The sequence below is a fragment of the Schistocerca gregaria genome, chromosome 6 (genome assembly GCF_023897955.1).
Source record: "Schistocerca gregaria isolate iqSchGreg1 chromosome 6, iqSchGreg1.2, whole genome shotgun sequence".
Lineage (NCBI taxonomy): Eukaryota > Metazoa > Arthropoda > Insecta > Orthoptera > Acrididae > Schistocerca > Schistocerca gregaria.
The window spans coordinates 303798497-303825157 of record NC_064925.1 but is presented as its reverse complement, the minus strand read 5'-3'; the positions used below and the strand labels follow the sequence as shown (position 1 = coordinate 303825157).

Here is a 26661-nt window from a genome sequence, read left to right as displayed (position 1 = left end):
TTTGGATTTATTTCAAATCCTGAATGCAGCTAATGTCGTTGGTTTCTCTTAATTCATAATGGCATAGTAACGATCGATAAACTGCGATAGTGGCGTAGTGCGTGTGTGAATGGCCAGAAGGCGAAAAAAAGGATTAGAATTTCTTTATTCCATGACTGTGTTCATAGAAGGGAAAATGGAAAGCAGTACAGACATCTGTATAGTTGTGTTATACACTGTGTTAAACAAAATTATCACAATAGCGTTATCACATTTCATTGTTATTCTAACAACTTGTAATTACGATACTGTCACTTGTTTCTATACTCAGTTAATTGTGGATATGATCTATCGTTGGAATTGACGCGTGGTGCAGGGAATGGCAATTGAATATCAATGTAGAGAAGTGTAATGTGCTGCGAATACATAGAAAGAAAGATCCCTTATCATTTAGCTACAATATAGCAGGTCAGCAACTGGAAGCAGTTAATTCCATAAATTATCTGGGAGTAGGCATTAGGAGTGATTTAAAATGGAATGATCATATAAAGTTGATCGTCGGTAAAGCAGATGCCAGACTGAGATTCATTGGAAGAATCCTAAGGAAATACAATCCAAAAACAAAGGAAGTAGGTTACAGCATGCTTGTTCGCTCACTGCTTGAATACTGCTCAGCAGTGTGGGATCCGTACAAGATAGGGTTGATAGGAGAGATAGAGAAGATCCAACGGAGAGATTCGTTACAGGATCATTTAATAATCGCAAAAGCGTTACGGAGATGACAGATAAACTCCAGTGGAAGACTCTGCAGGAGAGACGCTCAGTAGCTCGGTACGGGCTTTTGTTGAAGTTTCGAGAACATACCTTCACCGAGAAGTCAAGCGGTATATTGCTCCCTCAAACGTATATCTCGTGAAGAGACCATGAGGATAAAATAAGAGAGATTAGAGCCCACACACAGGCATACCGATAATCCTCCTTTCCACGAACAGTACGAATACTGAAAAGTCTTGGCGGCCAATGCGAGGCTGCCGACTCTCCATTTAGACTAGTTATAATAGTTCTCAGTGCTGAGAATAAATCAGGGCCCACCAACAAACATGTCCTAATAAATGTGTGCAGCAATACGTCGCGAAATTTGTCTCGAGCGCCCATCATCGTTAAGACTGAACGGACTCTGTGCGCGACAGCGATTTGGACTTCGTGCAACACCAGGGCGGCTCCTGGGACAAAAAGTAGTGCTGTCGAGCTGGCTGCGAGGCGCATTCCCAGTGTGAATATAATTAAATTCGCTGATGCAGTCTTCTTACGTAATCAACAGTTGCGCTTCCCGGGCCATTATCTGGCTTCACAGAACTTCTCGTGCAGTGAGGTTTCCATTGCACTAAGCCTCAACGATCTCTTTCACGATGGACTTACCTGCCTCCGTCAAGAGTATTTTATAGTTGTGCCGAAGGCATCCCAGTTAGCAGATGTAGGATACCTGCTATGGAATCCACGTTGGCTCTTTTGTTATACTCAATTAAATTACTGATGTATTTCCTAATCAAAAAGCGACAATGTATTATGTTACATTCATTTATAACACTGTACAGTCGTATATTATGTGTTTATATACGAGGGTAATCCCAAAAGTAACCTATTTATTTCTACAATGGTTTACATCAGTTTACAGCTTGAACATTTAGCTATTTTTCGACATAATCACCAATTCTGTGGATGCATTTTTGTAGATGCTGTGGCAGTTTTTGTATGCCGATGTAATACCAGCTCGCCGCCATGCAGTTCAGAAAGTTATGAACCTCTTCTTTCACTTCGTCGTCGGAGCTGAGTCGCTTTCCGGCCAAATGTTCTTTAAACGTAGGGAACAGGTGATAGTCACTGAGCCCCAAGTTAGGACTATAGGGTGTGTGTGTGATTATGTTCCACTGAAACTGTTGCAGGAGAGCAACGGTTTGCCAAGCAATGTGTGGGCGAGCATTGTCATGGAGAATGTGTGCGGCCTTGCTCAACATTTCTCTTCTCCGGTTCTGAATTGCCCGTTTGAATTTTTTCAGAGTCTCACAGTGCCTGTCAGCGTTAATTGCGGTCCCAGCGATTCAGCCCCGACGACGAGGTGAACGAAGAGGTTCATAACTTTCTGAAAAGCATGGCGGCGAGCTGATATGATATGGGCATACAAAAACTGCCGCAGCGTCTACAAAAATGCATCGACAGAAATGGTGATTATGTCGAAAAACAGTTAAATGTTCACGCTCTACACTGATGTAAACCATTGTAGAAATAAACAGGTCTATGTATTTATAAAAAAATAGGAGACCTTACTTTTGCGATTACCGTCGTATATATATATATATATATATGTGTGTGTGTGGTACAGAATATAGTGTAGGCCCAACATCTTACATGTTTTCCTAACGTGTTTTGCTGAGGGCGGATTATTATGCTTAACAAAAGATAAAACAGCATCTCTTTTATCAAAAGACGCACCGCAACAACAGCACCTTCCTTTGTGAACTGTTGTATCTCCTCATCAACTCTGAGAAAACGGAAGCAATAAACATGCGAAACATTGATCGCACTTTTCATTTATGTTGCCTACTTTTGGATTGGATGCCACAAGATCTTGATGGCAATTTTCGGTGACGATAAGTCATTCTTTCTAGAGGACCCTACAAGGCGAGACCCTCCAAATTCAATGTGGTGATGTGGACTTGGGGTAGAGGAATGGAATAAAATGAAAACTGGCGCTGATATCCCTTAGGAGATAGTCAGCAGTGGCTGTTAGCTGAAGATAGCGGCCTGGAAAACTAATAAAGTATTATGCCTAGTCAATTCAAGGCTTCGCCAGAAAACCTCACAATAATACAATAAATATGTGTTTATAGGGGCTGAAGAGCCAAGAGTGGTTTCGTCAAGTATGCGCATGGGGTCACTGGTACCGTAAGGAGCTTGTAATACTCACCGAGTCCGGAATGCCCGAAGCAGAAGACGCAGCCATCCGAGCCGCTGATGACAGCGTGCAGCACGTCCGTCAGGGCGCAGGAGCACACCTCGCTCTGCAACACAGACGAGCGCTCAATCACAGGCGATATATCGACAGATACTGTCCCACAAAAATTGGTACGCTAAGTGAAAAAGCTCTCTTGTAGACATTAGGATTTATATATCGCATAAAATTTTGAGGAAGCAATCTGGCGAAAGTCGCTAAGTAACTGTCTAACTTACAATAAAGGCATACAGGCGTTGATATAACGGGGACTGTTGAAAATGTGTGCCCCGACCGGGACTCGAACCCGGGATCTCCTGCTTACATGGCAGACACTCTAGCCATCTCAACCACCGAGGACACAGGATAATGCGACTGCAGGGACTTATCTCTGGCACGCCTCCCGTGAGACCCACATTACCAACTTATTGCTCCGCACTATATTCATAGTACCCCTGCCCATTACACTCATTACTCGTGGCTTTTTGCCGATTCTCATAAGACTTCTAGCACTCTTTGTGCAACCGCACAGAAGAAGAAGATGGTCAAATGGCCGGTGAGCCTTACACACACACACACACACACACACACACACACACACACACACATATATATATATATATATATATATATATATATATATATATATATATATATATATATATATATATATATATATGGTATCTGTTCTTTCGGTCATGTCTGAAAGAACAGATACCATCTTCATATATGTAAATGTCTAAGCTGCAAAAGCTTCTGATAAAATGACTAAACTCCACGCCAGAAACTCGTTCACAGTATGTATACATATCTTCAAACACAATTTTGGTACATTTACTAAAAGAAAAAATTTGGAAAGTCGAAAACAGGTCTACCTATTTTTGAGGGGAGTCCAATGAGTAATGCAACACTTTTTTGTGAAAGCAGTTGGGTTTTATCCAGGATTCCAATACACCACATTATTTCCCAATCTTTTGGTTACAAAATCTAATTTTCAACATAATCTTCGTTCAATGCGACGTCCTTACGCGACTCTACTGGGAGGGCCTGCATGCCCGCATTGTACCGCTCTACTGGTCGGCGTCGCAGCCAACGTCTTGCTGCATCATTAACTTCCCCATAATCCAAGTACTGATTCTTGTGGAGTGCCACCTTCATTGGACCAAACAAATGCAAGTCGAAAGGTGTGAGATCCGGGCTGCACACCTTTGGGTAACTCATCTGGTGGACCAGTGTGTCCGCTCTACCAACAGAGACTCCACTTGAGCAGTGAGATGTTTGGTTGTGATCCGTCAATCACCCCGAATGACAAAATCTGCGCGTTCTTACATTGCAGGAGTCACAGCCGTGCGCGACCGGCCGGCATGCCGGAGATAGGACAGGTCTGCTTGATCTTTTTGCGATAATAACAGACGCCTCGACCAACGACTCACCGGACTTTTGTTCACTGCCAGGTCTGTGCAGATTTTTACCACGTACCCCCTTTTAAATGGTGTGAGACAAATACGGATAGAACTGCGAAAGCACGTCCCCTCTTCTTTGTCCATAGGAGGTTGTCGAGCGATTATAATCTATGATGGGCAACCTCGCACTTGCTCGGGGTGCGAGAAAGATGGTCACGTCCGCTCGGAATGCCTCCAGCGACGTTTAGTACAAACCCCACGGGATGACGCTCAGGCACCACAACAAATAACTGTCTTACCGTTGAACTTTGTGGAAGCCTTGAGAGGCGACGTGAAGGAGATTTCCAACGGACACCAGCAGCTGCCCCCTACAGAGAACATGGACACCAACGGACTGGAACTCCGACCACCGGTTCCACCTCAGCAGACACAGGACACCACACAAGAGATGCAGCTGACGGCCGCTCCAGGCTCATCCGTGGTGGCTGCCAGTGCTGCCACCGACAGCGTTATAGGCAAGGACAAAGACGGAGGATACGCAACCCAAACAGCCGATGCGGAAGCAAGGCAACGGAAACAGCGTTCGCCGAAGAGAAGAAAGAAGCGTCGACTGACTTCTGCTGGCGATAGCCATAGTCCCGAGGGGACAGTGGACGACAACGACAGTATCGATCTGAGACCAGTGGATTCAACAGATACCAAGATGACGGTGCAGGAATTACACAGCGACGATAACTTGAATTCTCCTTCTGGTGGCCGGAAGGCAGAAGTGGAGATGACAACTGCCCAACATCAGAGCGGTGACGACGTTGCCTCCCATCCTTCGACCAGTTCCGGAAATATGCTGGGGGGTCTGGGCGCAAGAAATGGACCAACAGGAACAGAATGAAGATACGAACGCGACGATTGAGGATAGTCCTAGCCAGAGGCCGGGAGGGGTCGGGAAATGTTGAACACCTTAGTGTGTTGAGGAGCGCCGGGAGTGCAGATAGCCGCTTAATGACACCGCCCTACAACTGATGAACACACGCCAGGCGTAACGCATTGCCACGATGAACATTAATGGCATTCGGACACCACTTAAAATTCAAATGCTGAAAGATACGTTGCGCGCTGCGGACGTGGATATTGTACTCCTACAAGAAGTGCGTTTCACATCGCCGCCAGAGTTAAACGGCTACGAGGAACATTATTCAGTGAACGATGAAAATGGACGCGGTGTGGCGATTCTCACCAGGGAAGGAATAGGACTGGAGGACGTCATGTCTCTCCCTTCGGCACGTGGCATAGCGATTACTGTCGACGTCGTTCGTTTCATCAATTTATACGCGCCATCCGGCTCCACAAAACGAAGAGAAAGGGCGACCTTTTTCACCGAAGAGATAGCACCGTTGTTCACTGGACACTATGATAACTATCTAGTGGGCGGCGACTTTAATTGTGTCGTCGACAAAAAGGACCAAGTACCTCATTATGTACCATGCATGGTACTGCGTGCGTTGACTACCGAAATGGCGCTTCTGGATACCTGGGAACTGCAGCATGGCGACAGACCGGGTTACACGTTTGTAACGGGACACTCGGCGAGTAGACTTGATAGAGGGTATGTGACACGAGCTCTACGGACGGCGATATTGGATGCAGAGATCTGGCCGGCGGCTTTTACGGATCATATGGCGTACGTCTGTACGATTTCACTAACGCGTCAGAAGATATGGCGGAGTAAGGGTCCCTGGAAAATGAATTGTGCACTTTTACGTGACACTGCATGTCGCCGGTCGACAGAGGCGGCCTGGGAGACCTGCGTTCACCGCCAACGAGCATACACTTCGGTTCTCCAGTGGTGGATCAAATGCGCAAAACAAACGTTACGGAGAACGTTGATACGATACGGACAGGACAAATCGCAGTGGAACCGCACGACGGCTGATTTTTATTTTACAGCCCTGATGGAGGTAATGACCCAACAACCATCGCCGGAAAGGCTCACGGCCATGCGTAGGATAAAAGCCAAGTTATTACAGCTGACGAGACAAAGAATGGAAGGTATAATGGTCCGGCCGAGATTGGCGGACACAGTTACTGCCGAAACCCCCTCTATGCACCACGTAGTACGTGAACGCCAACGACGACGCACGACATTGATCAGAGAACTAATCTCTGAAACTGGCCAGCAAGTTGTGAACCAGAGTGATATTGCTCATGTGTTTACTGACTATTTCCGCAAGTTATATGGACCTGTACAAGTGAACCACGAGACACTACATGATGTCATCTCGGAAATGCCGGATAGAGGACCACCACTGGATGCAGAGACTTTGATCACAGCTGATAGATGCAATTGCCAGGGGGGCAGCGGACAGCAGCGGATAACTACCGACGCATATTGAAGCTGATGCGGACACTGGTGCTATTACAGAAATTAAGAGAGTTGGATATGATTCAGAGGGTGACCTATGTTAACGTATACCTAGCACCGAGACTCACTCACGTAGCGCATGTCCTGCGTTTAACGCGCACAATGGCATCACGGATACAAGCAACTTTCGGAAACTACGTGAGTGTGGGACACCTGTTTAAGATCCAATACACAACGCTTACGCTACCACCTGGAGAGGGTTGGACTTGGTCTAGTGAACGTCTATAAAACGGCACGGGCGTTATTCGTCAGTACGATTTTCCGACAGTGGCGCGGTCAGTTTCGCAATATCGCGGGTGCGTTGGCCGATGTACTAGCGCCCAATTCAATGCTGCCCCCAGTCAATGTGGGCCATATCTCACCGAAACTGTCACATTTAAAGTCTGGACACCGTTTTAATCTGCCAGGAAGTTCCATATCAGCGCACACTAAAAAAAAAAAAAGGGCAGCGCGACAGACTGTCAATTCTAAGGGCCCAGTTCGATTCCCGACTGGGTCGGAGATTTTCTCCGCTAAGGGACTGGGTGTTGTGTTGTCCTAATCATCATCATTTCACCCCCATCGACACGCAAGTCGCCGAAGTGGCGACAAATCGAAAGAGTTGCACCTGGCGAAAGGTCTACCTGACGGAAGGCCCTAGTCACATGAAATCACCACAGAAGATCTTTATGGAGCAAGTGATAAGGCCATCAAAACCGAGGACTTCTGGAGCTTCTGGTCCATCCGTCTTGCTGTATTATTGTTTTCAGTATCTTCTATTACTGTACTATTATTTTATCCGTAATGTCACATATTAATTAGTTTGTGTTTCTAAGTCCTGGACCGTAAAATGAATGAATACTATCTTTCTTTGTTCAGCTGGTCCAGTACTCGCCTCTTTTTTCAACACACTCGTCCACACCTTTCAGCCATCTATCTCTTGGTCTCCTTCTTAATTGTTTCCTTTGCATCTCTATTCATGTATCTTCTTGGGAATCGTCTTGTTTTCCATTCTCTTTAAGTGCCCATATAATCTTAGCCTCTATGTTTCTATCGTACTTCTGAGGATCTTCATTTCACAAGCCTGTAATCTGCTTACATTTCTTTTATTCAGTATCTGTGTTTCAAATGCATAGTATTGGGATGTAGTAACTTCTATGTAATAGAACGGCAACGGCAAAGTCATCGGGCTGGAAAAATATGTGACTGGTTTTCTGAACACTTCCCCCACCCTATTACATTTCTTTGCTTTTTTGTGGGACGTATTTTTTTTAAAACTAGGCTCCTAGCACTTCGCAGGAATGTTTCTGCCTGTTTGCCATTGTCACTGATCTCTTTCTCATTTCTTTGATTTTCCTCTATCGCACTCTTAAGGTACTTGATATTTTCCATCTTCTCAGTAATTCACATCCAATCCTTATTCCGCTCATTGGTCTATCTTTTGTTCCAGCTGTAAGCAGGATCTCACATTTGTTTATATTATATATCATTCTATATTGTGTCACAGTTTCTTTCCAAGCATTCAGCTGTTCCTGAATTTCCTCCTCCTCTCTTAACTCATCCAAGAGCGTTCTGCGAGGATAACGACGCTTTTCTTCCAAAGATTCCCGTTTTAATCCTCCCAGCATCTCCGTGCCTCTTCTGTGTGGGATATACCGATCTACAGAGAGAGCATGAAGTCTTTAACTGATTACAAATACTTGTTTCTACGGAACTATGCTGGATACAGCTATGTGGTTTGTAGCTAAAAATTACTCTAATTCAAAGTTATTTATAGACACACTTCCACATGTCTGTGTACCTTTTTTGGAAATGGTAGCTTAACATATGAAGTTTATACTTCGCGGTGCACCCCAGTTACGCGCATTTGGAGCATGGCAGTGTTTCAACAAAATGGTGCTCCCACACACTGGGGGTACTTGTTCGCCATTTCTTGGATGAAATCTTTCTTGCCAGATGGATCGTAGAGACGTTCCAACGTAGAGGCGGTGACGGAAGAAACTGAGTATGGCATAAATGTTCTAAGAGCAACAAATGATGCATCGACAAGAAAAATCTTAAGAGTTCAGGTACCAACGTCAGCAAACAGCATAACTGTATCAAGAATACTTCCTTATAGACAGGTTTGTTAGAATCAGTGAAAGACTTTTTGCTCAACCAGTATTACGAGTCTGTTTCAAGGGACGAGCAAATGGAATTCCAGAAGACGGAGATGATGACTGAGAACGCAACGTCCCGTACAGAGCAGAAGTGAAGAGCCGTTCCCAGACGGCCCTTCGCTGGGGAGAAGCAAAAAGGGAAGCTGTTTAGCGAAACTAAAGGCTGAGTCCCTGTAGCAGTTGCATGAGTGACAGGTGGGTCATACATACTTTTAAGTATCGCACAGTGTGATTATTGAGCTCACCAGATAAAAAAATTAGTCAACTCTAGTGTGCAAGCACAGATGAATCGTTAGGCCTTCACAAAGGACGCAGCGATCGAGCCACGTGCTCAACTGCGAGGAAGTATTGATGATTGAGACGTTTATGTTTCAAGCGGACTTACATGTAAACGCGAACATACGTAAGGAGGTTACGGAATGGCAAAAAGTGGCAACCGTGTTTGGCCGTGCCCATGGTCATACGGTGTATGAAGCTGCCGGATTAGTTGATGTTTCGTGACGTACTGTCCAACGTTTCTGCAAGTAGTGTAAGACATGTGGCGACGGAAAGAGACGTCAGATTTGTGGTAGGAAGAAGATCCTGCATGCAAGGGACCGGAGGCGCGCTTCACGGTTTGTGAATCAAAGTGATTCCAAATCCGGCAGGAAATGCTGCATGCAGTGAATGAAGATCCATCCCAGTCTGTTACCGAGAGAACCTTTCACTGAAACTGCATGCAATGAAGATTTGTAATCAGTTACCACACAAGAGGCCATTACTCACACAAGCAAGTAAAGACGGCAACGGCAAAGTCATCGGGCTGGAAAAATATGTGACTGGTTTTCTGAACACTTCCCCCACCCTATTACATTTCGATTGGCCTATACAATTGCTTGACCTGAATGCCATAGAAAATCTGTGGAACATCTTGGAACAACGGGTAAAACGCCGATGTTAGCATCCCCGTAATTTGGTTCTTATTGCGCGATGAAATCCTTCGCCAGTGGCGTAACCTGGATGTGACGTACCTGGACAATACATTAAATGTATTCGCAATTGCGAATACGGACAACCATCAGCTGTAGAATGGAGTGACGGCAATGAAAATCTGTACTAGACTGGGGAACGAACCCAAATTGCCCGCTTATCGCCTTACCATTTGGCTATCCGTACACGATTCACGCCCACACACAAACTCTCATATATCGTCAACCATGCCTCTACGACCTGTGCTCGTACATCCATTATGTACATTCCCGCACAGGTCAGACGTTGTACATGAATGTCGTTGGATCGGTTTCGGCAGATTCCTGTGTCATCTGATTACGACGCAAAGTTCCTTTGGACATGCATGCATCTCCAAAGGAACAGACACAGATTTTCAATGTCGTCATTCCATTCTACAGCTGATGGTTGTCCTTCTTCGCAATTGTGAATAAGTTTAGTGTACTTCATAACGGCTGTAGTCGCCGCAGTGTCTGTTTCTTTAGACATGTGTGCATTTGCAAAGGAACTTCGCATCGTACATAGAATAACACATGCACTGCAATATAGCACCTGGACAACTTTGTGAACACTCTTCCTAATCGAATCCAGGCAATTATAAAATCCGGTGCGGAATTACACCGTATTAAATGGTGCTTGTAATGATTTCTCTAGGGGTGACTGATTTTTAGTCCGGTGAGCTTACTTCGTAAAAATATTCGAATAGGTCGCCGAAAACGGTCATAGCGCGATGTTGTTGTTGTTGTGGTCTTCAGTCCTGAGACTGGTTTGATGCAGCTCTCCATGCTACTCTATCCTGTGCAAGCTTCTTCATCTCCCAGTACTTACTGCAACCTACATCCTTCTGAATCTGCTTAGTGTATTCATCTCTTGGTCTCCCTCTACGATTTTTACTCCCCACATTGCTAAATTTGCGATCCCTTGATGCCTTAGAACAAGTCCTACTAACCGGTCCCTACTTCTAGTCAAGATGTGCCACAAACTCCTCTTCTCTCCAATCCTATTCAATACTTCCTCATTAGTTATGTGATCTACCCATCTAATCTTCAGCATTCTTCTGTAGCACCACATATCGAAAGCTTCTATTCTCTTCTTCTCCAAACTATTTATCGTGCACGTTTCACTTCATACATGGCTACACTCCATACAAATACTTTCAGAAATGACTTCGTGACACTTAAATCTACGCTAGATGTTAACAAATTTCTCTTCTTCGGAAACGCTTTCCTTGCCATTGCCAGTCTACATTTTATATCCTCTCTACTTCGACCATCATCAGTTATTTTGCTCCCCAAATAGCAAAACTCCTTTTCTACTTTAAGTGTCTCATTTCCTAATCTAATTCCCTCAGCATCACTCGACTTATTTCGACTACATTCCATTATCCTCGTTTTGCTTTTGTTGATGTTCATCTTATTTCCTCGTTTCAAGACACTGTCCATTCCATTCGACTGCTCTTCCAAGTCCTTTGCTGTCTCTGACAGAATTACAATGTCATCGGCGAACCTCAAAATTTTTATTTCTCTTTCCATGGATTTTAATACCTACTCCGAATTTTTCTTTTGTTTACTTTACTGCTTGCTTAATATACAGATTGAATAACCTCGTTGAGAGGCTACAACCCTGTCTCACTCCCTTCCCAACCTCTGCTTCCCTTACATGCCCCTCGACTCTTACAACTGCCATCTGATTTCTGTACAATTTGTAAATAGCCTTTCTCCCCCTGTATTTTACCCCTGCCACCTTTAGAATTTGAAAGAGTGTGTTCCAGTCAACATTGTCCAAAGCTTTCTCTAAGTCTACAAATTCTAGAAACGTAGGTTTGCCCTTCCTTAATCTAGCTTCTTAGATAAGTCGCAGGGTCGGTATTGCCTCACGTGCTCCAGTATTTCTACAGAATCCAAACTGATCTTCCCCGAGGTCAGCTTCTACCAGTTTTTCCATTCGTCTGTAAAGAATTCGCGTTAGTATTTTGCAGCTGTGACTTATTAAAGTGATAGTTCGGTAATTTTCACATCTGTCAACACCTGCTTTCTTTGGGATGTAATCGGCCCAAGTGAGATCTGGACTACTGTTGACTCGTGCGTTCTGTAACGCAGAGCGACTTGTTCACGCACCTGGCTGTCGTCGTCGCAGTAGATGCCATCGAAGGCGAACATCTTGGGCGCCAAGACGCCGGGCCGTCGGTCGTCCGGCGGCTGCTGCCCCCCTGGAGTAACTCCGCCGGCGAGCGCGGCCGCGCCCGGGTTGTGCAGCGCCACCTGCTTCTTGCGCCGGTCCACCGCCAGGATGGACGCAGGCGCGGAGCCCTCCTGTCCATTCGCCGCCTCGCCGCCTCCACCCACGCCGCCTCCAGGCTCCGCCGCGTCCACTGTCGCGCCGCGCACCCGCAGCAGCACCTTCACCTGCGGCACAACCATGTTCACAGCCTACACGTACACAAAAGAGTTAAGCTTTTTGGGACAAACGAAAAGCTGCGTTACAGAACGCCGCATGTCATTCTCGATTGAGAGGAGTCTTCTGAAGTAAGAGTGATTTCAGGTGTGCCACAGGAGAGTGTCGTAGGACCGTTGCTATTCACAATATACATAAATGACCTTGTAGATGACATCGGAAGTTCACTGAGGCTTTTTGCGGATGATGCTGTGGTATATCGAGAGGTTGTCACAATGGAAAATTGTACTGAAATGTAGGAGGATCTGCAGCGAATTGACGCATGGTGCAGGGAATGGCAATTGAATCTCAATGTAGACAAGTGTAATGTGCTTCGAATACATAGAAAGATAGATCCCTTATCATTTAGTTCAGTATAGCAGGTCAGCAACTGGAAGCAGTTAATTCAGTAAATTATCTGGGCGAAGGCATTAGGAGTGATTTAAAATGAAATGATCATATAAAATTATTCGTCGGTAAAGCAGATGCCAGACTGAGATTTATTGGATGAATTCTAAGGAAATGCAGTCCGAAAACAAAGGAAGTAGGTTACAGTACCCTTGTTCGCCCATTGCTTGAATACTGCTCACTGGTGTGGGATCTGTATCAGATAGGGTTGATAGAAGAGATAGAGAAGATCGAACGGAGAGCAGTGAATTTAGTTACAGGATCATTTAGTAATTGCAAAAGCATTATGGAGATGATAAACTCCAGTGGCAGACTGGGAGAGAGACACTCAGTAGCTCGGTACGGGCTTTTGTTGAAATTTCGAGAACATACCTTCACCGAGGAGTCAAGCAGTATATTGCTCCCTCCTACGTATATATCGCGAAGAGACCATGAGGATAAAATGAGAGAGGCATACCGACAATCAATCTTTCCACGAACAATACGAGACTGGAATAGAAGGGAGAACCGATAGAGGTACTCAAGGTACCTTCCGCCACACACCGACAGCTGGCTTGCGGAGTGTAGATGTAGATGTAGAATCTGTCAAGTTGTAACCTCAGTCTCTAAGAATATGTAAAATTATTAGCGTTGCATAAAAAGTAGTGGCAACACTGCTCTAAAATGGTGTGCATTCAGTGCCGTGCGTGTTGTCTGTAGATGACAGCAGAAGGTCAGTTGAAGCAGTGAGCGACAACGGTTGTGTTGGACTTAGTTGCAGTGTGTACTGTCTGAAAGTGCAGGAGATCAGTTCAAGCGGCATAAAAGCATCTTTAGGAAACACGCGTCGTTCAAGACTGAAATGGCTTGTGGTCGGAGCCCACAACAATGTTTTCATGGATTGCGTGAGGCGTGTGGTAATGCAGTATTACCATAACGTATGGTGACGAGATGTTTGAAAATGTTTCGGGATGGCAGGGATATCATTCAAGAATCGGTCCAATTCAGGACTCCCCCCCCCCCTCCTTTTCCTCCTCCCCTCCCCCCTCCCGCCTCCTTGTCTTCCTGTTAGATGTAGCTCGCCGATGGGCTGCGTCCCGTCAACCTTCATGACAATCTACGATGGCTTGCGGAGTATGGATGTAGATGTAGATAAATCGGTATGCGTTTCGGCCACTCTGTGTACCATAAGCCGACGGTAAAACAGGTGCTGGCACACAGCCTACTCTTCTCGAATAGCACCAAGAAGCCATCGAGCTTAACGTCTCCATCCGACGGACGAATCATCTTCGGCTGTGTCTCAACCCTCACTTAGTGAGACATTGCAGTGACGTTTCCAATTTAATCCTGGACAATGGTGTAGACTGGTGATCAGGAACTTTACCACCACCATCTCTTCTTCCCTTGCCGGCCAAAAACAGAATGGTGCATATGAAAGTGGCCTGGAGAACAGGTTCCAGGGAAAGGAAATACAATACTAACCTTACTATAGTAGTTGTTTAAAGTGACTAACACTCATCTATTGTCACATTTGGGCTCTGGTGAGCCAGTTGCTGAAGGCGGATCGAAGCTGGACTGCTGGAATTGCTGCAGTCTCATACGAAATGTTCTTCTGAAGTTCTTGAAGACGTTGATATTTGTTGCTGAACGCCTTAGACTTGAGGGCTCCTCATACAAAGTAATCGCACGTTGACAGATCAAGTGACCAGACTCACCTCTGCTAACAACTCTGTCATGCGTGACGATTGTGTAAATGTACTCCAAGATTCGGCCGGCTGTATGGGCAGTTGCTCCGTCCTGCTGGAAGTAACTGTAGCCTTTTTCTCCTTCGTTAATTCTGCCACAAACGGTTTCAAAATGATGGCAATGTAACTCGCCGAAGTCAGAGTCTGATGGCATGCAGAGACTGCACACCAAACCCGAACCTTCTGATCATGCAATGATGTTTAGTGGAAGCTATGCGGATTCTCCGCAGCCCAGAACCTGTGATTCTGCTAGTTGACATAATCACACAGGTGAATCTAGGCTTCGCCAGACATTAAGAACATATCCATGTCCAAACCACTCATTGTTACCTCAGTGAACAGCCACTCACAAAACTGGAGGCATTGGGTAGCATGAACTTATTTTAATGCGTGAGAAACAAAAAAAAATGGTTCAAATGGCTCTGAGCACTATGGGACTTAACATCTGAGGTTATCAGTCCCCTAGAACTTAGAACTTCTTAAACTAACTAACCTAAGGACATCACACACATCCATGCCCGAGGCAGGATTCGAACCTGCGACCGTAGAAGTCGCTCGGTTCCGGACTGAGCGCCTAGAACCGCTCGTTCACCGCGGGCGGCGCGTGAGAATCAGACACATGGTAGGGATGCATGTGGAGGTCCAGGTGGAGTATTTGTCCGCATGATCGACGTAATACGCCGTTCTCTTGCGATACTTATCGGGTTGATTTGGTAAGACTCTGAGGCATTTCCTGGTGAACTGCAGCCATATTTTCTGATGTGCGGCCACATTTCTGGATGTTTTTTGACTTGCTCAAAATAGATCCTGTCTGACGACATTTTCGAATTAAGAGTTGCATGGCTATCTTTTCTGTCACTTTCAGACCATTAAACTTCTCAGTAAACAACTGACCACAGTGTTTCAATGATTTTGTTGTTATGTAGCTTTCCACAACGATCACCCGCTGCTCCTCTGAGAGGACCATCGTCCCCTTTACACTGCTCCACTCACACTGACACAGCCCGCACTACACTCTCAGTTGGTGTGGATCACTTGGTGGTCGTGGGCGTTACAGGGTGTGGTTATATGCATACGTTCACGTCCAATCGTATGCACTCGTCCAGGCCATTCTTATTTGTCGCATCTTGTACTTACAGAGGTGATCTCATCTACCACCAAGACCCGAACCGGAGCATCTCAGTTGTGTGCGTTTGCGGTCATGGCTACTGAGGTGGGTTCGTAAGTCATACATATTATAAAACTGGATGTATGTGTATTTATGTTTGTATGTGTGTATGTATGTTGCACATCTCCTCCTAAACCACTTGGTACCCATATTTCTTACGGCCTGGAGAGAATCGCTGTGGAGTTAATAACTATCTAAATATCAGAGCGGCTGGTGTGGCCGTGAAAAAGAAATGTACCTTACTACATGCGGCTTCACAAAATTTATTCATGCAGTATTTGAGAATGAGAGCATTTGGTGACTTGCAACGAACTTTATACATAATTTCAAACCTTTATGGAACTTTTTCCTTGCTGACAACCCCACAAACTGATGAAAGGAAACAAGTTTATCGTTTACTACATTTTTGCTGTTCACGCTGTAAAACCAAATCAGGTGTGACGTTCTAATTTATTACCTCTTTCTACTAACTGCATTCATCACACTTTTTGCAGACAATATTCACCGATATAACTGAATTTTCCTGCACAATTACATCATTGTGTGTCACATAGCTTAGTAGACATACCGTCATAAACACTGAGATGAATCAAAAAATTTCGCATAATGCATCACATTTTACTTTATTACATATTTACTGCTATCTCTATTTGCAACACATTTCTCATACAGTATCCAAATATACCACAGGTTGACCCTGCAAAATTATATCATTGTACAACATACAGTTTCGTAGATATGATGTCAAAAACACAGAGCTGCGTGAAAACGAAACTGCAGGGTGAAATTCACTTCAGATACAGGAAAATGTGTGTAAAAACCTATGTGGAGTATGTTAAATATATGTGAAATGTGAGTATATGGGCAAAGCTGTGGGTAAAAAGCTTCTTCTAAACACCTAAATCCATTTCGACTAAACTTGGTATGCATATTACTTGCTATTTGGGAAGGAATACTCTAGGGTTAAGAGCCAGTGAGACTATGTATTGTGGTGGAGAGAGAACATCAGGAGGACGAGATGGAAAAAGAGAGGTGGAGGGAGTATAGAGGAAAGGGAAGAGGACCAGATGCATAGAGAGAGAGAGGGGGGGGGATGGATTGAGAGAGGATTGTGGAAAAGATGGACAGAGTCTGGAAGGAGGAATTAGACAGAGAGATGAGGAGGAGGAAATGGAATAAGAAAGGAAGAGGAGCTGAACAGAGGAGGAAGAGATGTTTTGTGAGATGGGGAAGAGGACATGGGCAGAAGGAAGGTGATATGAGATAGACTGATAGAAGGGGGACAGAGTGGAGACAGGATGAGATGGAAGTGATGAGGAAATAGTGGGGGGAGCAGAAGATGCACATAGACTGGGGAGGAGGAAGAGATGTACAGAGAAACAGGAAGGAGGAGATGGAAATTGAAAGAGAAGAAGAGATGGACTGGGATGGTCGAGTTGGACTGAGAGAGGAATAGAAGGAGACAGAAAGATGGGGGAGTCGTGGGTGGGGAGTAGCAGATGAACAGAGAGAGAGAGAGAGAGAGAGAGAGAGAGAGAGAGAGAGAGAGAGAGAGAGAGCGCGGGGTGGGGGGGGGGGCAAGAGGAGATGGGCAGAGAGTGGGGGGGGGGGGGAGAAAGTGGATGGGGGAAAATGAGATGGGCAGAGGTGGACAATGGTGGCAGAGGAGGTGGGCAGAAGGAGGGAGCAGAAACAGATGGACTGAGAGAAGGGCAGAGAAGATGGGTATAGAAAGAGGGAATAAAGAGATGGAACTGGAATAAATACTTACCCAGGCAACGTTGGGTACTCACCTAGTTGATGACAATAAAGTACCCAAGTTAAAGTATACTGTGTTCAATACAAAAGATTTCCCTACGAATTTCAAGTAATAACTAGCTTGAAGATTTGCAGTAATTAACTAATAATTCGCATATTATGTAATATTTGTATTTTGTGTAACCTTTGTGGTGCTAGTTATCTGGCATTTGTTGAGGTCGTCGTAATAAACTATGTTGGTTTTATCTGGGGCCCATTAAACCCGTTTGTTTTCTGTATTAAAGAAGATAATGTGTTTGGATGCCCTAGATAGCTACGAAATATATACTAATTTAATATGTACTTATTTGTCGCGAAAACAAAACTATATGATTAAGCAAACCCCGGAATAAAAAAAAAAAAGAAGAGGCGGTGTTATAAGATACAGGCTGAATGATGGCTGCCTATATAATCACGCTGCCATAAGCAGCTTCAGGCTTGTGTCGCTAGAACCCATGGGTATCTTGTTGCTTTCTTTGTGTCAGAGGTCAAGTGTTACTTCTGTTCCAAGAACTGACTTTCACTTGTCAGGCGTGGCACACGCAGCCTTAACTAGATGCGAAGAACCTGTTTATAAACTACGCCTCTAACCTGCGCAAAGCTGCTCATGTTACGACTTCAAGCAGCTAACAGAGGAGAAACGAGTGGAGCGCAATTATTACAATAATTCAACTCTGTGAAGACACTTCGACAGCCTCCTGATTTAGGTACGGCTGAAACTTTATCGAGTAGCCTGAAGTGCCGCATCCGAATCAGACTTAGCAACTGAGTCATCTGAAGAGCCCACTTCAAACACAGTGGAACAAAATATTCGGAGTTAAGACTACTACACAGGTATAATTGATAGATAAACACTTGGAAGCAGCAATTAAAGCTAAGAGCCTAAAAACAGACATTAAAATTTGTTTTCTATCTAATTTTTAATTTGATACCTTTTACAATTTTCCTTTCATTTTTACGAGCACGGTGTAGCCGGCAAGAGCCACGAGAGGCCAGCTGTACACCGGCTCCTTAGAAGAAAGAAATCTTCACAATCAAAACTCGGGTCCTGTCCACCAAACAGACGAACGTATCGATTCAGTATCAGTTTGAGGAAAGCCAGGACACGTAATAACTACTGTCTTGTAATTAGAGTACTCAAGAGTCATTTGTTGTGAAATCTCAAAAGTATTTGGTCACACAGCACGAAAGTAGCATGCGTTGCAATCCCCCTCCCTAGCAAGAATCTGTAGTATGATGGTGTTTACGACTTCTTGTTATGGTAGCCATACAAGGTGGCCAAAACACAACTGGCTCAGATAAAAAATTCAAGTATCTTACGATACGAGTCGGGGCGTGGAATTTCAAAAGTTTGAACGTGACAGGGAAGCTAGAAAATCTGGAAAGGGAAACGCTAAGGCTCAATCTAGATATAGAGGGGATCAGTGAACTGAAATGGAGGAAAACAAGGATTTCTGGTCATACGAGTATAGAGTAATATCAAAAATGATATAACGGGAGTAGGATTCGTTATGAAAACGAAGGTAGGGCAGAGAATGAGTTACTGTGAGCTATCCAGCGATAACGGTGTTCTCATTAGAATCGACAGCGACACCAACAACGATAATTCTGGTATGCATGCCGACGTCGCAAAGTGAAGATGAAGAGATAGGGAAGCTATATGATACTGAATGGGTAATTCAGAACGTAAAGGGAAATGAAAATTTTATAATCATAGGGGACTAGAATGCAGCTGTACGAATAGGAGTAGAGGAAGGGGTTACGGGAGAACATGGGCTTGGTAGTAAAAACGAGAGAGGAGAACGATGAGTTATACAATAAGTATCAGTTAGTAACAGAGAATACTCTGTTCAAGAATCACAAGAAGAGGTGGTATACTTGGAAACGGCCGGGTGATATGGGAAGACTTCACTTATATTACCTCATGGTCAGGCAGAGATTCCGAAATAAGATATTGGATTAAAGGTTGTTCCGAGGGGCAGTTATATACTAAGGTCGCATTTTAGTAATGATGAAGAGTAGGCTGAAGTTTAAGAGACTATAAACCGTTCATCATAAGAGTAAACCTGATGTAAACAAACACAAACGCAATGACTGGTCAGAATCCGTAGCACACTTACACTGGGGGTGTTACGCTCTTGAAAGTAGGTCCTACTTTTGCATTAGATATCTTATTACTAAATTACGTTAAATGAAACCTTATGATATTCACATGTATTAACAGCCATCAACGTTTCACTTAATCACGCTTTAGTTTCGTAGTTTTCACTTAAAAAATCGTATACAGTCACAGCCTCTGCAGCATTGTGCTGCTTTCAGTTCCGTAGTGAAACACGCGAGTGTAAAACGGTTAAAAAGTGCTGAGAAATAGACTGTTCTTAATGTATTTCATAAATTTACGGAGATAATCGGCTTTGAAGATTTCCCGCGGTTGTATATAATGCCATAGATACACCTACAATGAATGTGTAGCGCAATTGGTAGCGTAATAGAATGTGAGCCAATTGCGGTTATTCATGCGTTGGATCAAATTTTCCCAATATCGTTTTTTTCCTCGGTCAATTTGAAATACCTGCATATCGTAATTGCAAAACTCATCGTCATTTTTTATGAATAATGCACATCATGTTGTTTCCAATTACATATTGGAATCGAAATTTCTATTTCCATTTCAAATAGTAATCCTTAATTATCGATGTTTTGTGAAAGACTGTTCATAAAAGTTGTTTAAATTAAAAAAAATAACAATTTAATTTTTAGGGCAAAAATGAAAAACCAAATTCTCTTTATTTGGACTATGTCCATCGTTTTATACCACTGAGGTAGACAAGTATAGTAGAAACATGAAAAACAACGATTTTCACAGCATAAAAGTGCTGCATTTTTACGTTTGCTACTTTACCATTACACCATGAACCCAGCAGAACTGATCTGGAGCCAAACGGCGTGATTTGGCCCGAGAAGTAACAAGACTGTTAAGGTGCCAGATGTACTGGGACTAACGCACGCAGCTTTTGCACACGTCACTGCCGAACGCTGGCGGGATACAGAACGGCTCGTCGTAAAAGAAGACGAGAATATGCTACGCCTGGTTGACTTCATGGTTTCAATTGTTGAAATGCTCGTCATCAACGTAGCAAGTGACGCTTCCAGAATTGAAATGAATTTCTCGGATTCTGATAAGGGCGGAGCTAGGAGATTACCAGACGACTGACTGTAAGTAATACCTTCAGTGGCTTCAATATTTAACTACACGGTGAAATCCTTCAATACTCTCTCACGTTACACACAGCTTATGCAGAAAAGTTACCCTGAGGTTAAGTCAGGAATTTTCATCATTCTTGTTTTTAATTACAATAGTACGTTAGCTAAAAATGATACCGCGTTGCGATTTTCATCTAGTCATCGAAAAGCGTATTGTTGCAGATTTGCAGTGTACTATTTTATTCTGCTTAAAAATTAAATGACGTTCGAAGCTGTATTGCTCCTCTGCTCATCTCTTTTTACGTGTGACTTACAGCTGGCCGCGACACTGCAAGCTAGCTGTACCAGCTGACACGCCAGTGATGTTGTTGTTGTGGTTTTCAGTCCTGAGACTGGTTTGATGCAGCTCTCCATGCTACTCTATCCTGTGCAAGCATCTCCATCTCCCAGTACCCACTGCAACCTACATCCTTCTGAATCTGCTTAGCGTATTCGTCTCTTGGTCCCCCTCAACGATTTTTACCCTCCACGCTGCCCTCCAATACTAAATTGGTGATCCCTTGATGCCTCGGAATATGTCCTACCAACCGAGCCCTTCTTCTAGTCAAGTTGTGCCACAAACTCCTCCACAATTCTTTTCAATACCTCCTCATTAGTTATGTGATCTATCCATCTAATCTTCAGCATTCTTCTGTAGCACCACATTTCGAAAGCTTCTATTGTCTTCTTGTCCAAACTCTTTATCGTCCATGTTTCACTTCCATACATGGCTACACTCCATACAAATACTTTCAGAAACGACTTCCTGACTTTTAATCTATACTCGATGTTAACAAATTTCTCTTTTTCAGAAACGCTTTCCTTGTCATTGCCAGTCTACATTTTATATCCTCTTTAATTCAACCATCATCAGTTATTTTTCTCCCCAAATAGCAAAACTCCTTTACTACTTTAAGTGTCTCATTTCCTAATCTAATTCCCTCAGCATCACCCGATTTAATTCGACTACTGGTACATCCCATTATCCTCGTTTTGCTTTTGTTGATGTTCATCTTATATCCTCATTTCAAGACACTGTCCATTCCGTTCAACTGCTCTTCCAAGTTAAATGCGCGGGTAAAGCTGTTGTCCCATATTATCGCTAAGTCGATGTGTGCGTAAAGCACAGCACGAAACGTTCCTTTATTATCGTACTTGACATTACTCGAGAGAACTTGGCTGCAGTCCCACGTGGAACGGAAATCCAATGAGGTTCCAGGAAACGCGGAAGAGTGCATAGTAAAATGTTTACATCTTGTTCAGTCTTATGATGAACGGATTTCGTCAGGAAGAATCAGTGCGCAAAGAAGTGGGAGATGATGAAAAGATAGGTTAGGGTTCTCTGAGGCGATAGTGAGTAGTTCAGTAGGCAGTACAGCTGAAGAGGAATGGACACCTGTACAGAGAGCAATCACAGAAGTTTGAAAGAAAGCCATAGGTACAAGGAAGACAATGCGAAGAAACCGTTAATAACAGATGAAAAACTTCAGCTGATCGATGAAAGAGGGTTGTATAAAAATGTTCAGGGAAATTTAGGAGTACAGAAATACTTAGGACACTTAGGAACGAAACAAATAGGAAGTGCAGGGAAGGTGAGGCAAGGTAAAGTGGCTAGCATGAAAAACGTGAAGAAATTGAAAAAGGAATGATTATTGGAAGGACGGATTCAGCATATAGAAAAGCCTAAGCAGCCTTAGGTGAAATTAAAAGCAAGGGCGGTAACATTCAATTGGAATTCCACTGTTAAATGAAGAGGAGAGAGCGGATAGGCAGAAAGAATACGTTGAAGGCCTCTACGAGGGAGAAGACTTGTCTGACGGTGTGATAGAAGAAGAAACAGGAGTAGATAGGGAAGAGATAAGTGGTCCAGTATTAGAATCAGAATTTAAAAGAGGTTTAGAAGAACCGAAACCGAATAAGGCAGAAGGGATAGATAACATTTCATTGTAATTTTTAAAATCATTGGAGGAAGTGGCAACAAAACGACTAGTCGCATTGGTATGTCGAACATGTGAGGCTGGCGATGTACCATCAGATTTTCGGAAAAACATCATCCACACAATTCCGAAGATAGCAAGCGTCGAAAAAAGCGAGAATTATCGCACAGGCAGTTTAACAACTCATGCATCTATGTTGCTGACGAGAATAACATACAGAAGAATGGAAAAGAAAACTGGTGATCTGTTAGATAAAGATCAATTTGGTTTAGGGAAGGCAAAAGCACCAGAGAACCAGTTTAGACGCTGCGGTTGGTAATAGAAGCAAGGCAGAAGAAAAATCAAGACACGTTCATAGGATCTGTCGACCTTGGAAAAGCGCTCGACAATGTAAAATGGTGCAAGATGTTGGGGTTGGGTTGTTTGGGGGAAGAGACCAAACAGCGAGGTCATCGGTCTCGTCGGATTAGCTTGGAACTGCTTAGGCCTAGCTGGCCTAGGGACGTCGCGCGCATCCGTTCCCGGGGCGAGGTTCGGGCCTGCGACCGGGGCGGCCGCGCGGTTCCTGGCTGGGCGCCTGGGGCCGCTGGATCACCGCCGCCGGCTCATTTTTATGTGTATGTATCTCTCTCTATATGAGTGTGGAATTTTGTTTCAGAAACCGACTGATTTTTCTAAACCAATCAGTTGGGAATTCTGCAGATTAACCGTTATATAAGCATAATTTGAAAGAATAACTCTGGGAAAACTACAGTCATGGGAACATTACAAGCACTTAAGCAGAATAAACGTGTCCCTGCCCCTAGTTATTTCGGAATTGTGTATCCATTAACAAAATCTGCTAATGATTACTTACGCACACCAGACGGAACAAAATTTTTAAAAATTCATGCACATTTTTAGGTTACTGTTCCAGAATTAAGATTTCTCATTGCTGTTTGGGAAATGCAACTGATACAATTGTTACCATTCAACCCAATAATCGAATTCTGATCTAGCTGTTATTATTTACCAAGTAACTTTCAAATGGCTCTGAGCACTATGGGACTTAACATCTGTGGTCATCAGTCCCCTACAACTTAGAACTACTTAAACCTAGCTAACGTAAGGACATCACACACATCCATGCCCGAGGCAGGATTCGAACCTGCGACCGTAGCAGTCACGCGGTTCCGGACTGAGCGCCTTAACCGCGAGACCACCGCGGCCGGCGCAAGTAACTTTTCTCAAGGCTATATCAGTTACTCTTCAGTCACTTGGAAGCCAGTGGGTTTCTTGTTAGGAATTTAACAATAACTACAGTTTAGTTAGATGTTCCTTAGAAGATCTAAAGGAGTGGAACGACCCAGTTTACAGCGTTATAGCGTTAACATTAGTGAATATCTTATTATTTTGTCCTGCTCACGCACTTACATTTAAAAACTAGGACTCTTTCCCATAGGCTATGAGTTTCAAAATAAAAACTCATCCACAGAATATAAGAAGCTGTCACGGAGAAATGATTTTATGTTAGATTAAAAACTTGCTTCGTCATTTGGCAAACATTTTATGTTAGTGGGCAAATGGTCAAAAGTTTTTGTTGTTCTGTATTGAACTCCTTTCTGAACCACTGAAAGATTTCATAATTGATAACAAAGGTCATTTTTTCCTCTGTTGTTATAGGTATGGACATCACTGTGCTCAACTCATGATGGATTATTAATGACAAATTTCTTTCGCAAATATGTGTTTTGTGATGGCACATTTAAAATATCTAACTTCTTGAGCAGGTACCTAAGCTACTTTACAACCACGGGTGAACACCACATATAATGCACATTTTCAACTTTTCACAGTGTAATGAATAGTAAGTCTTGCGACTTACTCCGAGGATGGACGTACAATACGCGGCAGAAATATCAGTGGAAGAAATTTTATTTGCGCGGCCGCATCCCCGAAATTTAATGAGCCACGTATTATTCTTAATGCTCTCGGCTGTATAATCAATAATAAGTTTGTTTGTGTGGCCATCCTCCGCAGCAAGCACATAAATACTTGTTTTGGAAATAAAACTGCATATTCCTGGTGCTAGTTGCTTTATTTACCCCCTACGCGTTTCGCCTTCTCCTGTTCTAAGGCATCATCAGTGAGATCTATAACGATACAGTTTCGTTAGTTTTACATTATTTAGCAGTTTACTTCGCGTTTTTTTTTAAAGTAATTACTCACGATTTTCTGATCTGCGTTTCCTCACATCTGGTCTGGAGCTCGCACACCACTTTTATCTTTTATCACTGCGATATAATTACATCTTTGTGTTGTCGCCTTCCACACACTGTTCACCATGTTTCTCACTCTTTTTTGTGGTGGACTATTGCTCTTTTGTCACTCGATACAACTATTTCACCGTACACTGTTTTTCATAACGTAAATATTGCGACTCCATTAAGTGTTTCATCTTCTTTGGTATGATTACCTACTTGTTGCCAACCTAACGAAGTATATGTTCGAGACTAACTTTTGTTTATGATGTTTGTACCGTGTGTGTGTACGAGTGAGAGAGAGAGGGGGGGATAGAGCCAACGAGCAATGCAGGAAGATATGCAACGGATAGGCTCTTGGTGCAGGGAGTGGCAACTGACCCTTAAAATAGACAAATGTAATGTCTAAATAGAAAGAAGGATCCTTTATTGTATGATTATATGATAGCGGAACAAACACTGGTAGCAGTTACTTCTGTAAAATATCTGGGAGTATGCGTGCGGAACGATTTGAAGTGGAATAACCATATAAAATTAATTGTTGGTAAGGCGGGTGCCAGGTTGAGATTCATTGGGAGAATCCTTAGAAAATGTAGTCCATCAACAAAGGAGGTGGCTTACAAAATACTCGTTCGACCTATACTTGAGTATTTCTCATCAGTGAGGGATCCGTACCAGGTTGGGTTGACAGAGGAGGTAGAGAAGATCCAAAGAAGAGCGGCGTGTTTCGTCACAGGGTTATTTGGTAAGCGTGATAGCGGTACGGAGATGTTTAGCAAACTCAAGTGGCAGACTCTGCAAGAGAGGCGCTCTGCATCGCGGTGTAGCTTGCTGTCCAAGTTTCGAGAGGGTGCGTTTCTGGATGAAGTATCGAATATATTGCTACCCCCTACTTATACCTCCCGAGGAGATCATGAACGTAAAATTAGAGAGATTCGAGCGCTCACGGAGGCTTTCCGGCAGTCGTTCTTCCCGCGAACCATACGCAACTGAAACAGGAAAGGGGGGTAATGACAGTGGCAAGTAAAGTGCCCTACCCTCCGCCACACACCGTTGGGTGGCTTGCGGAGTATAAATGTAGATGTAGATTAGGGAAGGACGGGGAAGGAAGTCGGACGTGCCCTTTCAAAGGAACCATCCCGGTATTTGTCTGGAGCGATTTAGGGAAATCACGGAATACCTAAATCAGGATGTCCAGAAGAGGGGTTGAACCGTGTTGAACGGAGTGAACTGTCCACCGAGTATAAAATAAGGACTGAGAGTAAATCGGAGAAAGGCTAAAGTAATGAGAAATAGCAGAAATGAGAACTGCGAGAAACTTAATATTACAATTCGGGATTACGAAGCAGAAGAAGTTAAGGAATTCTGCTACTTAGGCAGCAAAATATCCTGTAACTGACGGAGCAAGGATGACATCAAAAGTGACTAGCAATGGCAATGGCATTGCTGGCCAAAAGCAGTCTGTTGGTATCAAACATAGGGCTTAACTTGAGTGTGAAGTGTCTGAGAATGTACGTTTGGAGCACAGCGTTGTACGGTTGTGAGGACTGTAGCAAAATTAGAACAGAAGAGAATCCAAGCCTTTGAGGTGTGATGCTACAGGAGAGAGTTGAAAATTAGGTGGCCTGATAAGTTAAGAAATAAGTAAGTTTCCGCAGAATCGGCGAGGAAAGGAACGTATTGAAAATACTAACGGTGGCAGCACGTCTGCCAAGGCATCAGGGGATAACTTCCATGGTACTAAAGGGAGCTGTAGAGGGTAGAAGAAGACAGAGATTGGATTTCATCTAGCAAAT

At 43.7% G+C, this 26661-nt stretch overlaps 1 protein-coding gene across 2 annotated transcripts in view; it reads right to left on the bottom strand.

Moving 5' to 3' along the window:
- The window catches only part of LOC126278434 (kinesin-like protein CG14535), a 1017611-nt gene that overhangs the window by 89729 nt on the left and 901221 nt on the right, over positions 1-26661 (bottom strand). For both annotated transcript variants that reach the window (XM_049978552.1, XM_049978551.1), the window contains 2 exons: positions 12033-12320; positions 2945-3038 (listed from right to left, as the gene is read on the bottom strand). In XM_049978552.1, coding sequence (XP_049834509.1) covers positions 2945-3038; positions 12033-12320 — 382 coding nt within the window. The remainder of the gene's footprint in view (positions 1-2944; positions 3039-12032; positions 12321-26661) is intronic.